This window comes from Taeniopygia guttata, chromosome 2 (genome assembly GCF_048771995.1).
Source record: "Taeniopygia guttata chromosome 2, bTaeGut7.mat, whole genome shotgun sequence".
Taxonomy (NCBI): Eukaryota; Metazoa; Chordata; class Aves; order Passeriformes; family Estrildidae; genus Taeniopygia; species Taeniopygia guttata.
The window spans coordinates 1,265,762-1,280,154 of NC_133026.1; the positions used below are offsets into that span (position 1 = coordinate 1,265,762).

General features: G+C 59.2%; 1 protein-coding gene across 1 annotated transcript in view; it reads right to left on the reverse strand.

Annotated features, from left to right (window-relative positions):
- The window catches only part of NBEAL2 (neurobeachin like 2), a 37,660-nt gene that overhangs the window by 6,275 nt on the left and 16,992 nt on the right, over positions 1-14,393 (reverse strand). The window contains exons 13-38 of the mRNA XM_041714285.2: positions 13,454-14,025; positions 13,232-13,364; positions 13,033-13,152; positions 12,621-12,951; positions 12,441-12,523; positions 12,232-12,324; positions 11,812-11,983; positions 11,262-11,395; positions 11,020-11,179; positions 10,844-10,946; positions 10,325-10,469; positions 10,052-10,210; positions 9,808-9,967; positions 9,583-9,668; positions 8,215-8,874; positions 7,357-7,535; positions 7,126-7,285; positions 6,222-6,359; positions 4,965-5,270; positions 4,707-4,856; positions 2,145-2,302; positions 1,941-2,065; positions 1,646-1,766; positions 1,404-1,561; positions 1,154-1,287; positions 967-1,074 (exon numbers count right to left, since the gene is read on the reverse strand). Of these exons, the coding sequence (XP_041570219.2) occupies positions 967-1,074; positions 1,154-1,287; positions 1,404-1,561; positions 1,646-1,766; positions 1,941-2,065; positions 2,145-2,302; positions 4,707-4,856; positions 4,965-5,270; positions 6,222-6,359; positions 7,126-7,285; positions 7,357-7,535; positions 8,215-8,874; positions 9,583-9,668; positions 9,808-9,967; positions 10,052-10,210; positions 10,325-10,469; positions 10,844-10,946; positions 11,020-11,179; positions 11,262-11,395; positions 11,812-11,983; positions 12,232-12,324; positions 12,441-12,523; positions 12,621-12,951; positions 13,033-13,152; positions 13,232-13,364; positions 13,454-14,025 (4,848 nt within the window). The remainder of the gene's footprint in view (positions 1-966; positions 1,075-1,153; positions 1,288-1,403; positions 1,562-1,645; positions 1,767-1,940; positions 2,066-2,144; positions 2,303-4,706; positions 4,857-4,964; positions 5,271-6,221; positions 6,360-7,125; positions 7,286-7,356; positions 7,536-8,214; positions 8,875-9,582; positions 9,669-9,807; positions 9,968-10,051; positions 10,211-10,324; positions 10,470-10,843; positions 10,947-11,019; positions 11,180-11,261; positions 11,396-11,811; positions 11,984-12,231; positions 12,325-12,440; positions 12,524-12,620; positions 12,952-13,032; positions 13,153-13,231; positions 13,365-13,453; positions 14,026-14,393) is intronic.

Sequence of the window (14,393 nt, forward strand, 5' to 3'; positions counted from 1 at the left end):
ACCCCCTGTTCCATGGCCATCCCTGCACTCAGACCATCCCATGTGTCACAGATGTCCTTTGTCCCATGATTGTCCTCACCCCATTGCCATCCCTGGTGCCATGGCCACTCCCAAAAGCCATCCTTCATCCTCTGTCCAAGTCCACGTCCATGTCCACGTCCGTCCCTGGTCCCACGGCCACTCCCAGATCCACAGCCATCCCTGATCCCATGTCCACGTCCATCCCTGGTCCCACGGCCACTCCCAGATCCATGTCCATCCCTGATCCCATGTCCACGTCCATTCCTGGTCCCACGGCCACTCCCAGATCCACAGACATCCCTGATCCCATGTCCACGTCCATCCCTGATCCCATGTCCACGTCCATGTCCACGTCCACGTCCACGTCCATCCCTGGTCCCATGGCCACTCCCAGATCCACATCCATCCCTGATCCCATGTCCACGTCCATCCCTGATCCCATGTCCATGTCCATCCCTGATCCCATGGCCACTCCCAGATCCCAAGTCCACGTCCACGTCCATCCCTGATCCCATGGCCACTCCCAGATCCCATGTCCACGTCCATCCCTGATCCCATGTCCACGTCCATGTCCACGTCCACGTCCACGTCCACGTCCATCCCTGGTCCCAGATCCACAGCCATCCCTGATCCCATGTCCACATCCATCCCCGATCCCATGTCCATGTCCATCCCTGGTCCCACGGCCACTCCCAGATCCACAGCCATCCCTGATCCCATGTCCACGTCCATCCCTGATCCCATGTCCATGTCCATCCCTGGTCCCATGGCCACTCCCAGATCCACAGCCATCCCTGATCCCAGATCCATGTCCATCCCCGATCCCCTGTCCATGCCCACGTCCATCCCTGGTCCCACGGGCATCCCCACCCCATGCTGTCACCCTCTCTTTTCCATCTGGGAAGGGGACACACGGAACACGGACGGGCGTGGTGGGGCCGGTACCTGCGTGAGCCCCGAGGCTTTGAGCAGCTCCTGGGGGGACCGGCTGCCGAAGTAGGTCTGGTTGGGGGGCCGCAGGCCAAGGATGCAGGAATACACCTTGTTCCTCACCTGGGGGGGACAGAAGGACAGGGAGCTGCTGCAGCTGTGGCCCTGGGAGGGACCTGGGAGGGGATGAGGGCGTCCCCACCTTCTTTCTGAAGTTGAGGAAGTAGTTGGCCTGGTCGATGAAGAAGAGCTCGAGGGCGGAGCGGCGCAGGTTGTAGCGGCGCAGGTGGACCTCGCGCAGGTGGGACAAAGGGCGCTTGAAGTCGTAGCCGATCCCTGCCGAGGGTGGGGGGACACGGAAGCCCCCCAGATGTCACCATCCTGCCATTCCCGAGGCAGGGATGGGGCTGGGCTGGGGTTCCTCACACCCCTCAAGGAGCGCCCGCTGTTACCTCCCTCCGTCTCCTCCTTCTCGCTGCTGCCGTCGTAGAAATAAACGTGCTGGGTTGTCACCTCCAGGCGCCCGGGGACCACGGCCACCGTGGTGATGAGCTCGCAGTCCTCCGACACCACCAGCTTCTCCCGCTGGTTCTGCTCCTTGGGCTCAGCCCTGCGTGGCACCGTGGCGTGAGGACACTCTGGTGACACCCCCAGCCCAGGTGAGCCCACGCTGGGGCAGGGGTGGGTCACTCACTGGTTGTCCAGGACAGGGAGGTCCTCCTCGGCCAGCTGGTCATCCTCCAGCTCGCTCACCTTGGCCTCCTTGGCCATGGCGAGCGGGAGGGACTCGGTGGGGTTCTGGAGGTGGTCAGCTCCTGAAATGAGGAGGGGGTCAGCAGGACCCACCACCCCCATGAGCTGGGGGCAGCTCCTGTGAAGGGCTCCCAAATCCAACGCTGTCCATGCCATCTCCCAGCCCAACCCCACCACTGACATCCCTTGCCCGTGGCACGGGAGCACCCAAGGGTGCTCCAGCACCACCACCTCACCCAGATTGTCCCGTAGGGCGCTGGCCTCCAAGTGTTGGTCGAAATTGAGGTTGGGCACCAGCTTCAGCCTCATCCGGGAGTAGGTCTCGGCACTTGACAGCTTCCAGCGAACCTCCGGCGGGTTCCTGGGGGACAGTGGGTGGTGAGGCACCCTGGGGAGCCCTGGCTGTGCCACCCCTCCCTGGGGACGAGCTGGGGACTCACCGGTCGGCCCAGGCGGAGCGGGGCGAGGTGAGCAGGCGGCACAGGGAGCGCCACTGCTTGAGCATGGTGCTGTGGTGGTTGTTGGTCTGCTTGAGGACGTTGGCGTGCCGGGCGTTCTCCGCCTTGCAGCGCTTCGCCGCCGGCTCCAGCACCAGCTCCTGCCGAGGGGAGCACCAGAGTGAGGTGACAACAGGCTGGGGATTGGGGACATCCACAGGGTGACGTCCTCAGGGTAAGGAGAACATCGCCAGGATGATGTGGTTGGGATGAGGAGTGTATCCCGGGCATGATATCCCCAGGATGAGGAGCACATCTCCGGGATAATGTGCCTGGAACGAGGGGCACATCCCCAGGACAATGTCCCCGGGAGGAGGAGCACTTCCTGAAGGCAATGTCCCCAGGATGGCATCCCTGGGGTGAAGAGCACCACCCCAGGATTGATACCCCAGGGAGAGGAGCGCATTGCTAGAATGACATCCCCAGAGCGAGGAGCACATTCCCTGCATGAATCCTTGGGTGAGGAGCATGTCCCCAGGCTGAGGAGAACCCAGAGCGACATCCCTGGGGTAAGGAACATGTCCCCAGTTTGAGGAGAGCCCAGAGTGACATCCTGGGGCAAGGAACATGTCCCCAAGCTGAGGAGAACCCAGAGTGACATCCTTGGGGTGAGAAGCTTGTCCCCAGGCTGAGGAGAACCCAGAGTGACATCCCTGGGGTAAGGAACATGTCCCCAGGCTGAGGAGAACACAGAGTGACATCCCTGGGGTGAGGAGGATGTCCAGAGGCTGAGGAGCATGTCCTCAGGTTGAGGAGAGCCCAGAGTGACATCCCTGGGGTAAGGAGCATGTCTCTAGGTTGAGGAGAACCTAGAGTGACATCCCTGGGTTGAGGAGCATGTCCAGAGGCTGGGGAGAGCCCAGAGTGACATCCTTGGGGTAAGGAACATGTCCCTAGGCTGAGGAGAACCCCGAGTGACATCCCTGGGGTGAGGAGCATGTCCCCAGTTTGAGGAGAGCCCAGAGTGACATCCCTGGGGTGAGGAAAATGTCCCCAGGTTGAGGAGAACCCAGAGTGACATCCCTGGGGTGAGGAGCATGTCCCCAGGTTGAGGAGAACCCAGAGTGACATCCCTGGGGTGAGGAACATGTCCCCAGGCTGAGGAGAACCCAGAGTGACATCCCTGGGGTAAGGATCATGTCCCCAGGCTGAGGAGAACCTAGAGTGACATCTCTGGGGTGAGGAAAATGTCCCCAGGTTGAGGAGAGCCCAGAGTGACATCCCTGGGGTAAGGAACATGTCTCTAGGCTGAGGAGAGCCCAGAGTGACATCCCTGGGGTGAAGAGCATGTCCCCAGTTTGAGGAGAGCCCAGAGTGACATCCCTGGGGTGAGAAGCTTGTCCCCAGGCTGAGGAGAACCTAGAGTGACATCCTTGGGGTAAGGAACATGTCCCTAGGCTGAGGAGAACCTAGAGTGACATCCCTTGGGTGAGGAGCATGTCCCCAGGCTGAGGAGAACCCAGAGTGACATCCCTGGGGTGAGAAGCTTGTCCCCAGGTTGAGGAGAACCCAGAGTGACATCCCCGGGGTAAGGAACATGTCCCTAGGCTGAGGAGAACCCAGAGTGACATCCCTGGGGTGAGAAGCTTGTCCCCAGTTTGAGGAGAGCCCAGAGTGACATCCCTGGGGTGAGGAACATGTCCAGAGGCTGAGGAGAACCCAGAGTGACATCACTGGGGTGAGGAGCATGTCCAGAGGCTGAGGAGAACCCAGAGTGACATCCCCAGAGTGAGAAGCATGTCCCTAGGCTGAGGAGAACCCAGAGTGACATCCCTGGGATGAGAAGCTTGTCCCCAGTTCGAGGAGAACCCAAAGTGACATCCTTGAGGTAAGAAGCTTGTCCCCAGTTTGAGGAGAGCCCAGAGTGACATCTCTAGGGTGAGGAGCATGTCCAGAGGCTGAGGAGAACCCAGAGTGACATCCTTGGGGTAAGGAACATGTCCCCAGGTTGAGGAGAGCCCAGAGTGACATCTCTGGGGTGAGGAAAATGTCCCCAGTTTGAGGAGAGCCCAGAGTGACATCCCTAGGGTGAAGAGCATGTCCCCAGGCTGAGGAGAACCTAGAGTGACATCCCAGAGTGAGGAGCATGTCCCCAGTTTGAGGAGAACCCAGAGCGACATCCTCGGGGTGAGAAGTTGTCCCCAGGATGAGGAGATGAGGAGAACCCAGAGTGACATCCCTGGGGTGAGGAGCATTTCCAGAGGCTGAGGAGAACCTAGAGTGACATCCCTGGGGTAAGGAACATGTCCCCAGGTTGAGGAGAACCTAGAGTGACATCCTTGGGGTGAGGAACATGTCCCCAGGCTGAGAACCCAGAGTGACATCCCTGGGGTGAGGAGCATGTCCCCAGGATAAGGAGCACATCCCTGGATGACATCCCGGGGGTGAGGAACATATCCCCAGGATGAGGAGCACCCAGAGTGACACCCCAGGGGTGAGCAGAGCGTCCCCAGGATAAAGAGCACACCCCAGGGTGACATCCCAGGGACAAGGAGCGGGCAGTACCTGGAACAACTTGCGGCTGGCCGCCTTCTCCTGCTCCCGGCGCTGGGAGCTGCTCATCAAGGCATCGTAACAGGCGTTCCAGAAATTGGACATCAGGTCGTGGCTCCTGGCAAACGTGTCCATCTCAAACTGGGCCATGGTGGGCTGCACCTGGACGAGCAGAGAGGCATTCCCAGGGCTTGGAACCCCCCACCCCTCATCCAGGTAACCCCACAACAACCACCCCAACCCCACCCCACCCCACCCCACGGCACCCACGTGCTTCTCGATGAAGCCCCTCCACTCTGGGGTGGTGCAGAAGAGCTGGAAATCCTCGTAGAAGGTGGGGCTGCCGTTGGTGGGGGGCAGCGAGGGCAGGAACTGCTGCAGCTGCAGGGTCTCGTAGCACTGATCCATCAGCGTGCGGATGATGGGCACCAGCCAGGAGAAGGTCTCCGACCTGGAATCCAGGGAGCGCCGCAGGGGCGTCTCCAGCTTCCCCAGCAGGTAACAGGCCTCGTCCCGCCGTGGGGCTGATGTGGTCTGCAGGAGGCTGTGCAGCTTCACGTAGGCCGGCGAGTGCAGCTGTGGGGACATCAGGCGGGGACACCACGAGGCCACTTACAGTGAGCTCATGGGCACTCTGTGACTCTGATCAAGATAACCCTGGACCCTCCTTCCTGCCCCAACGGGGTTAGCAGAGAGCCAGGGAAGCCCACCCTGTCCAAATGTCAGACCCCTGACATGTCCTGTTCGTGCTCTTTTTTGCCTGCTCTCCACAAGGACATCACAGAATAAAGAGAGCTGAGCCAACATATCTCGGGGTAAGAGCCTCTTTTGGAAATCTTTGCCATCTGCTGATATTCCTCCCCTCAAAGCCTCGGATCTGTGGGCTAGCCTGATTATTCAGGGGGCTGTATGAGTCCAAGGCTTCCCTCTGGCTGCCCCTGGGACCCTGGCAGGGGTCAGGAACCCCCCTGGACAGAGCCCCCAGAGACACTGTCTGTGATCTCTGTCCAGAGAAAAGAGTTTTCAAACTTACAAGATGAATTACAAGCTCTAAGTGTTTAATATAAATAATAATTAAGTATAACACAGGTACAAAAATAAAATTTTAAGATTCTAAGTTAGAAGTTCAAAAGAAACAAAATAAAAAAAATTAAGTGTGTCTTGTCCTTTTTCTCCTTCATGCCCTCCATGTTTCACTGTGCTGTTGGCATTTTTCTATTAGTTTAGGCTAAGGACACACTATTCAACGTAGATAATAGATATTAGCATATTATTGTAAATACAGCACACGTAGTTTCTAGTATATAATATTAGTAACATCCCACACGCTGCCCTGCAAAACAAACCTGCAGCAGGGCAGCAAAACATATTCTAGATAAGCAAAAATAAACAACCTTAAAAACAGCACAGACAAATTATAACTGCTTCTTTAGCAACAAAGCAAAAAAAAAACCACAAAAACTTTTTACAATCTCAAAACCATCAATACCTCAAATTCCAACAAAGGGGGGAATGTCAGTGACCCACCTGGGGGTCCTGCAGCAGGATGTACCCGACCAGCACCCGCAGCCCCGTCTGCGCCATCTCCTTGAGGTCGGAGGTGCCGTCGGCCAGGTGGTGCCACACGCCCAGCTTGTCCAGCAGGCTGCTGACCCCCTCGTAGATCTGGGGGGACACTGTGAGCCCCCCAACCCTGCCAAGCCACCGGCCCCATCACCCAGCCCTCCTCGGATTTGGGTTTAGGATTAGGGTAGAACCCAATTTGGGATGAACTAGTCTGGGTTTGGCATGAGGTTGGGGTTCAGGATTTACGGTCAGGGGTCAGGATTAGGGCTGGGGTATAGGGCTGGAGTTAGGACTGAGCTGTGGGACAAAGGTATAGCAGTAAGGTTTAGGATGTAGGAAGTACTCCTAATCCTAAATGAGATTACAGGCCGTGAGTTAAGGATAGGGTTTTGGGTTTACAGAGTTAGGGTTAAGATTAAGGATTGGTCTTTATGACAAAGATGTGGAGTTAAGGTTTAGGATCATGATTTAGAAGGAACAGTTAAATTTAGAGTTTATGAGTTAATCTTAGGGTTTAGGTTCAGGGTTTAGAGTATAAAAGGTTGCATTTATGGTAAAGGTTTAAGATTAAAGTTTAGGATTAGGGGTTAGAATTAAGGTTTAAGGATTAAAATTGGGGTTCTATTTAAGATTACAAATAAGGCACAGGTTATTTCCTAAAATGAAGATTAGGCTTTGATTTAAATCTAGGATTGAGGCTGAGGTTATTTCCCAAGGCTAGGATTAGGCTTTGATTTCAATTTAAGCATAAATCTGAGGTTATGTTCAAGTTCTGCAGGTGGGGCTGGTTTCAGGGCCAGGGTTGTCATTAGGGATTAGCAGAGCTGCGGTTGGGGATCGGGAATCCCTGCTCACTCCCATCCACCTTCTCGCTCCACAGCGCCTGGTTGTTGTGTCCCTCGGAGAAGAGGAAATCCTGGAGCAGCCGCAGCAGCTTCAGGGCGTTGTGGGTGAGCCCGGGCAGCGCGGCCGGGCCCGACTCCTTCAGGTCCGTCAGCGCCGACTCCAGCATCATCTCCAGCAGGCTGTGGGACAGCAGCAGCTCCGGAGGTGCCCTTCCCTTGGGATGCACCCCCGGGATGTGTGCGGGTCTCACCTGCGCTTGATCTCGTCCGGGGGCCGCACCAGCTCGCAGGCCGTGCCCAGCTTGGTGAGCACGGAGAAGACCTGGCCACGCTCCCTCCAGGCCGCCTCGTCCCAGCCCTCGACCCCGCGCCACGTCACCGAGAAGATGATGTTGGTCAGGAGGTTGCACAGCTCCTCCTCGGGGGTTTGCTGCCGGTGGAGAGGAAGGTGAGAGGTGCCCGCATGTGGGAATCCAGAGCTTCCCTCTGGCTGCCCTGGCAGGGGTCAGGAACCCCCCTGGACAGAGCCCCAAGAGACACTGGCTGTGATCTCTGTCCATGGAGAGGAGTTTTCAATCTTACAGGATGAATTACAAGCTTTGAGTGTTTGATAAGAGTAATAATTAAGTGTGACATGGGTGCAAAAGTAAAATTTTAGATTTCTAGATTAGGGGTTCAGAGGGGACAAGATGGAGGAATTGGGTGTGTTTTGTCCTTTTCCTCCTTCTTCATGCCCTCCATGTTTCACTGTGGTGTTGGCATTTTTCTGTTGGTTCAGGCTGGGAACACACTGTTCAACGTAGGTGACAGATATTGGCACATTATTGTAAATATAGTACACGTAGTTTCTGGTATATAATGTTTGTACCATCCCACTGAGGGCAGAGCCCCACACGCTGCCCTGCAGGACAGAGCTGTGGCAGGGCCGCAGAACATGTTAGAGATAAACAGAATAAACAACCTTGAAACCAGCACAGACCAATTATGGCTTCTTTTTTGGCAGTGGGGCAGAAAGACAGAGACTTTCTACAATCTCAGAATCACCAATACCCACAGATTCTGACACCCGCAGTGCCCCGGCATGGTGGGGATGAGGGTTCGGGGCTCACCTGGGGGTTGCTGGTGTTGGAGACGTTGTCGCTGGGCAGCACGTCCTGGTAGCTGCTCTCATCCAGGACGTTGGACAGGCTGGAGCTCTTGCGCGCTCGCATTCCCGGGAAGGGCTTGAAGCTCTCCAGGGGTGAGGGGGTGCCGGGGCCGCTGGCCGGGGTCTGGGTGCCGCTCTCGGCCGTGGCCATGGAGCTGGTGCTGGCCAGGTCCAGCCCCAGCTCGAAGGGCGAGGTGGAGAAGGGGGACAGCGGGTGGTAGACGCCGTCGAAGGCGGGACCGTCCCCGGGGTTGGAGGACGAGCGGCTGGCCCGGTCCGAGGAGTCGAAGGACTTGAAGTTGTAGGAGTGGAAGGACTTGGTGCGGCCGCTCGGGGAGATGGAGTGGTCGGAGAAGCCCTCGGAGAGCTCCTGGTCCGAGGCCTCGTATCCCAGCGGGAGGAAGACATCGAGCTCCTGGAGCTCGGCGGGCGGCGGGCTCATCCTGTCCTTGGCGGAGGGCTCGGACAGGCGCAGCAGCTCCGGGCAGCCCGCGGTGCTCAGGCTGCGCTGGCGGCACTCGTAGGACTCCTTCACGTAGAGCTTGGTGAGCGTGTCCTGCCAGCCGGCCAGCCTGGCCAGCTGCTTCACCAGGTCCTGCTGCGCGTAGATCAGGTGGAAGAGCTGCAGGAGAAGGAGGAGAAGGAGGAGGAGGAGGAGAAGGAGGAGAAGGAGGAGAAGGAGAAGAAGGACAAGGAGGAGAAGAAGGACAAGGAGGAGAAGAAGGACAAGGAGGACAAGGAGGAGAAGGAGGAGAAGAAGGAGAAGGAGGAGAAGGAGGAGAAGGAGGAGAAGGAGAAGAAGGACAAGGAGGACAAGGAGGACAAGGAGGACAAGGAGGACAAGGAGGACAAGGAGGACAAGGAGGACAAGGAGGACAAGGAGGACAAGGAGGACAAGGAGGACAAGGAGGACAAGGAGGACAAGGAGGACAAGGAGGACAAGGAGGACAAGGAGGACAAGGAGAAGGAGAAGGAGAAGGAGAAGGAGAAGGAGAAGGAGAAGGAGAAGGAGAAGGAGAAGGAGAAGGAGAAGGAGAAGGAGAAGGAGAAGGAGAAGGAGAAGGAGAAGGAGAAGGAGAAGGAGAAGGAGAAGGAAGGACACTGGATGCTGCTGCTCCAGCTCTTGAGGGATGGACCCATCCCAGCAACAGGAGCACCCCAGATCCTCCAAAACCATCGTGGGGTGCTGGAGCTGCACCATTCCCATGCTGGCAGATCTGCGTCACCACCACCCCCACGGCCACCGCTTTTGGGCACAGCTGGGTGTCCAAGGAGCTCAACCCCGGGGTGACACCTTTGTCACCTCCCATTGTGGCCCGGCCCCGCTCACCTTGCGGCAGATGTCGAGTCGGATGCTCAGCTCAGCCCGGTGGGACAGGTACACCACGGCCACCAGGTCCTTGTAGTTGGGAGGGTCTGTGGACAAAAAGAGCACAGTGGTGGGACCCTTCCTGCTGTCCCCAAAAGCCACCAAAGACTCAGCCCGGCTGAGCCTCGTGGGAAGCCACCAATGATGATCCCATGGCACATGGCTGGGATGGTTGGCACACGGTACCTGCCCCCAGGACCTGCTCCGAGAGGCAGCGGAAGAGCAGCATGGAGCCGGGAATGTCGCTGAGGTAGGAGATGAGCCCGTGGTACCCGATGTCCTTCAGCTTCAGGCGGCTCTTGCTGCGCTCGGGGACCTTCTCGTACTTCAGCATCTTGTAGAGGACCTGGTGGGACAGAGAGAAGAGGCCACCTGGCTGTGACATCCCTTCTGGGGGCAGCAGGAGGTGGGCACTGGGGACCTGCCCTACCTTGAAGACCCTTTCCCTCACTTCATCCGAGAACCTCTTCTGCACCAGCAGGGAAAAGAGCAGCTCCACATGGCCCGGCTCGAAGAGGAAGGCGAAGAGCTGCTCCTGGGCTGGGGAGCCCTTCAGCAGGCTGTGGATCACCTCCAGTGCCCCACAGACCTGCAGGACACCGGGATGGTTGTCCACTGCCCCACGAGTGCCCCACCAGGATCTGTGGCTTCTCCCCAGCCCATGATTCGGGATTTGGGGACCACAGCGTGGCCGGTGACACACCTGCTGCTCGTCCTGTGCCCCTGCCAGGTAGTTCAGCAAGCTCTGCATCTCCTCCCCGGAGAAGCTCCTGCAGAAGAAATCCTTCACCAGGCTGAAAAGGGATGTCTGCACCGTCCTGATGTCATCGGTGGCCGTGGTCTTCTCCCTGGAGGTGTTGATCGACAGAAACGCGTGGGGATGTGTCCCTTGTCACCCACCACCATCGCCAGCATCATCCCAAACCCCAACACAAAACCTGAGGAGCTCCAGGGATCTTCTACCCCGGGACATGTCCACCCCACACATTTGGGTCTGCTCATTGCAGAAGCCACCCCACTCTTGGTGGCTGCTGGGGGTGGATTTCGGAGCTGGGCACAGGCTCAGGGATGGGACATGGAAGGTCCTGCACCCACCGCAATGCTCCCACTTTGGAAGGAGAGACACCACCCCACAAAAATGGTGTTTAGCCAAACCACAGCTCCCAGCTCCCAATCCCACCCGGTCAGCATTCCGGGATTCCAGCCCCGTGTGGCAGCTGACCCGTAGTAGGTCCGGATGGAGTCCAGGACGAACTGCACCCCGTACTTCTTGCGGATGCGCTGCTTGTGGTCCTTGACCACGCTGGCCAGGTACTGGATGTGACCTGCAGGGAGAAGGTGTGAGGATCCCAGGGAGGCCGGGTGGGATGGACATTCCCAGGCAATCCCTGTTCCCACCTAAGCGCACGGCGAAGTCGCTGTTGCTCCAGATGCGGAAGTCGAAGAGGAGGTGCTGGTAGAGGAGGTGCAGCAGGAGCCCGCTGCCCTCAGAAGCCACCTGCTCCATGAGGATCTGCGAGGCCATCAAGGTGCTCATGTCCAGCAGCGTGCCAGGGACCTGCCACGGGGGACAGGGGACACTTCCAGCCCCTTGGGATCGGCAAGGACTGCGGGGTGAGGTTTTTGGGAGCCTCCCGCACCTTGTGCAGCAGCGCTCCGATGATGGCCGGCCCGTGGCACTGCACCAGGCTCTCCTGGTTCACGGCGTGGTTCCGCAGGAAGTTCTTCACCAGCAGCAGGAAGGCGGCCACGCTGTTCCTCTCCAGCCTGCTCTCTGCAGGGCACCGGGACCCCTGAGCCCCAGGGCCCACCCAAACCCCTTCCTGGAGATCCCACGCAGTTGTCTCTCCAAACTTTTCACCCTGTTCTCCTGTTTTCTCCAGATTTAAGGAGATGGAAGCCTCTGGTGCTTTGAGCTTGGGAATGAGCAGCTGGGTATTGGGAGAAAGCACGTTCCACCCACCCAAAGGTTCCTGGAGCCACCCTCACCATCCCAGAACCGTTTGTTTGTGACTGACTGGGTCATAGCAACATCCCAAGTGGTTCCTCCATTACCCCGTAACTCCTGGAGCCTCAGGCAAGACTTCTCCTGCCCGTGGTGGACACCTGCCAGGTCCAGGAACCCCCTTGTGGTCACCTCCAGCCACCCAAGCAGGACAGCTCCTGCTTCACATCCCCTGAACTTCTCACCCGAGGACTTTCCCAGCGGGATGAGCATGCCCTGGGCGTTCCTGGAGGACGTCAGCTCCGGCCCCACCAGGTCGTTGGTCTCCTGCTCATCCTCGGGCTCCTCCGTCTTGGACACCACTTGCTCGAGCAGGGGCAGGAGCACCCCCATCCCACCCACGCAGTTGACCACGTCCTGGGGGAGGGAGGGGAGAGGCTTTGCTGGGTGGTGACAGCAGCGTGGGGGAGAAGATCCATGGCACCTGGGCTCCCCAAAAGTCACCTGTTCCCCTGCACCACCCACGGTGGATGATGAGGACCCATGGGACAGAGGGGTCACAGGGGACCCAATATCACAGGCAGAGATCCCTGCAGGGTCCAGGGGACCTGTGAGGCTCCTGCCCTGGGACTGTGCCCCGGGAGGTCACCCCTTGCTCAGCCTACCTTGATGTCCCAGTTGACCACCTTGTGTCCTGTCAGCCTCCCGTCCAATCCGTGGCTGGGAGAGAGGTCCAAGCAGATGTTGTTCCTGCAGGCCTGGAAAAAAACACCGTGGGAGCATCCTCATGCTCCTGGACGTGTCCCCGGTGGCACAGGGGGGTGGGACAGCTCTCCTCATCCTGCCCCCAGGGGGGTGGGACAGCTCTCCTCACCTGGGGGGTGTAGTACAGCAAGAGTTTACTGCTGAGCTCCACCAAGTCACCTTCCAGCGTGAACGGGGATGTGACATTTGGTCCTGGGGGAGAGGACTGGGATGAGCTGGTACACGGTGGAGGAGACCCCGGTCACCACCAGCACCCTGGGGACATCCTCCACGTCCCAGCCTGACACACCTGCACAGAAGAGAGCCTTGACCTGGGCTTGCTGCAGAGCCTCGCAGAAGATGGCCACGGAGCCCAGGTGACCCTCCAGCGAGGTGGGGCTGCCCCACTCCGTGTCCTGGCTTCCAGCTGCCGTGGTGGCCACCACCCCTTCCGTGGGCAGCTGGGTGGGAGTCCAAGAGTGGGGACCAAGGGTGGCGGGGACAGACTGGGAGCGTCCCAGCACAGGGTGCTGGGTGAAGACCAGCTCCGGCCCGTGCGGTGCCGGCGCGTGGCTGGCAGCGGTGGCCGCCGTCGTGGTGGTCCGGTGGCCTGCGGAGCCGATGCAGCAGGAGGTGAAGGACTGTGAGGGAGAAGGGATCACACTCAGCCCCCAGTGAGGCCACGCAGAAGGGTCTGGGTGGGCGCTGGGAGGATCCCCCACCTCGTGGAGGGAGGGGAAGCGGAGCTGCGCCGTTTTCCGCAGGTGTCCGTCGGCGTAGATGCTGACGATGTTCTGGCCGAAGGGCCGGCGGCCGGCAACGTGGACGATGTCAACGCAGTGCTGGGGGGGACAGAGAGGGACATCAGGACATTGTGGTGTCCCTGATGGCAACAGGGACGGGGATGGGGATGATCCCCACCCAAGCAGAGTCGTTGAAGGCAAACTCGGGCAGTGCCACTGTCATGTAGTCCTTCTTGGTGCACACGGCCACCACCAGCACGCCGCCCGCGGTGAAGAACGCCTCAAAGCCCGTCCCGCCCGCCGTGAAGAAGCTGGTGGAGAAAACCATGGAGAAAACCACTGCGGGGATGGTGCTGCTGCCCCTCCCCACCCTCACCTCGCCCCCTCCAGCGAGCATCACCTGTAGAGCTGCCTCCTCTTCGGCCTCGCCAGCGGCTCTGGCTCCTCCTCGCTCAGGCACAGCCAGGCGTGGAAGGCGAAGGCGCCGCCGGGCCACTTCTGGATGGTGGGCACCATGATCCCGGCCATGCCGGGGCTCAGGTCGAAGCTCTGCAGCGCCCGGGGAGGCCCCTCGCCCCTGGCCATGCCGGACAGCGCCCGGATGACCGGAGCCACGTAGGGATGCGGCCCCCGGCCCCGCTCGCGCCGCAGCAGCCGCAGGAGCTGCCGCAGCTCCCCGGGCCGGATGGAGAGGCTGCCCAAGGAGCGCAGCAGCTCCAGCAGGTTTTGGGAGCAGGCGCTGGGAAGCGCCGGCTCGGTGGCCAGGGCGCCCAGCAGGGAGCCCACCATGCCCGCCTTGACGCAGGTGAGGCGGCTGGGCAGGGAGGCCTCGCAGAGCCGCCGCAGCCACGCTGACAGGAACACCTGGAGATCCCGGCATTCCAATGCCGGCAGCCAGCCCAGCAGGATCAGCAGGGGCTGCTCGTTGCGGATGGGACGCACCGGGAAGGAGCTGTGGTCACCCTCCACTGCCTGCAGGGACACAAGAAGGGATTGGTGCAGCTCCAGTGCTTGGAGAGGGATGGATCCACCCCAGACCGCCCTGGGCTGGAGGAAGAGACCTTGCGTAGACCCTTGTGCATCCAGAATCTTGGAGACTCCCATACATCCAGAATTTGGAGACCCCAGACATCAAGAGTCTTGGACACCCTCATGGATTCAAGATCTTGGAGACCCTGGTGCATCAAGTATGCCAGAGACCCTTGCACATCAATCCTTTTGGAGATCCTGTGCATGAAGAATTCTGGAGACTCCATGCATCAGGGATCTTCAGTACCTCCATGCATCAAGGATCTTGGAGATCCTCACGGAGTAAAGGTCTTGGAGCCTCCCATGCGTTA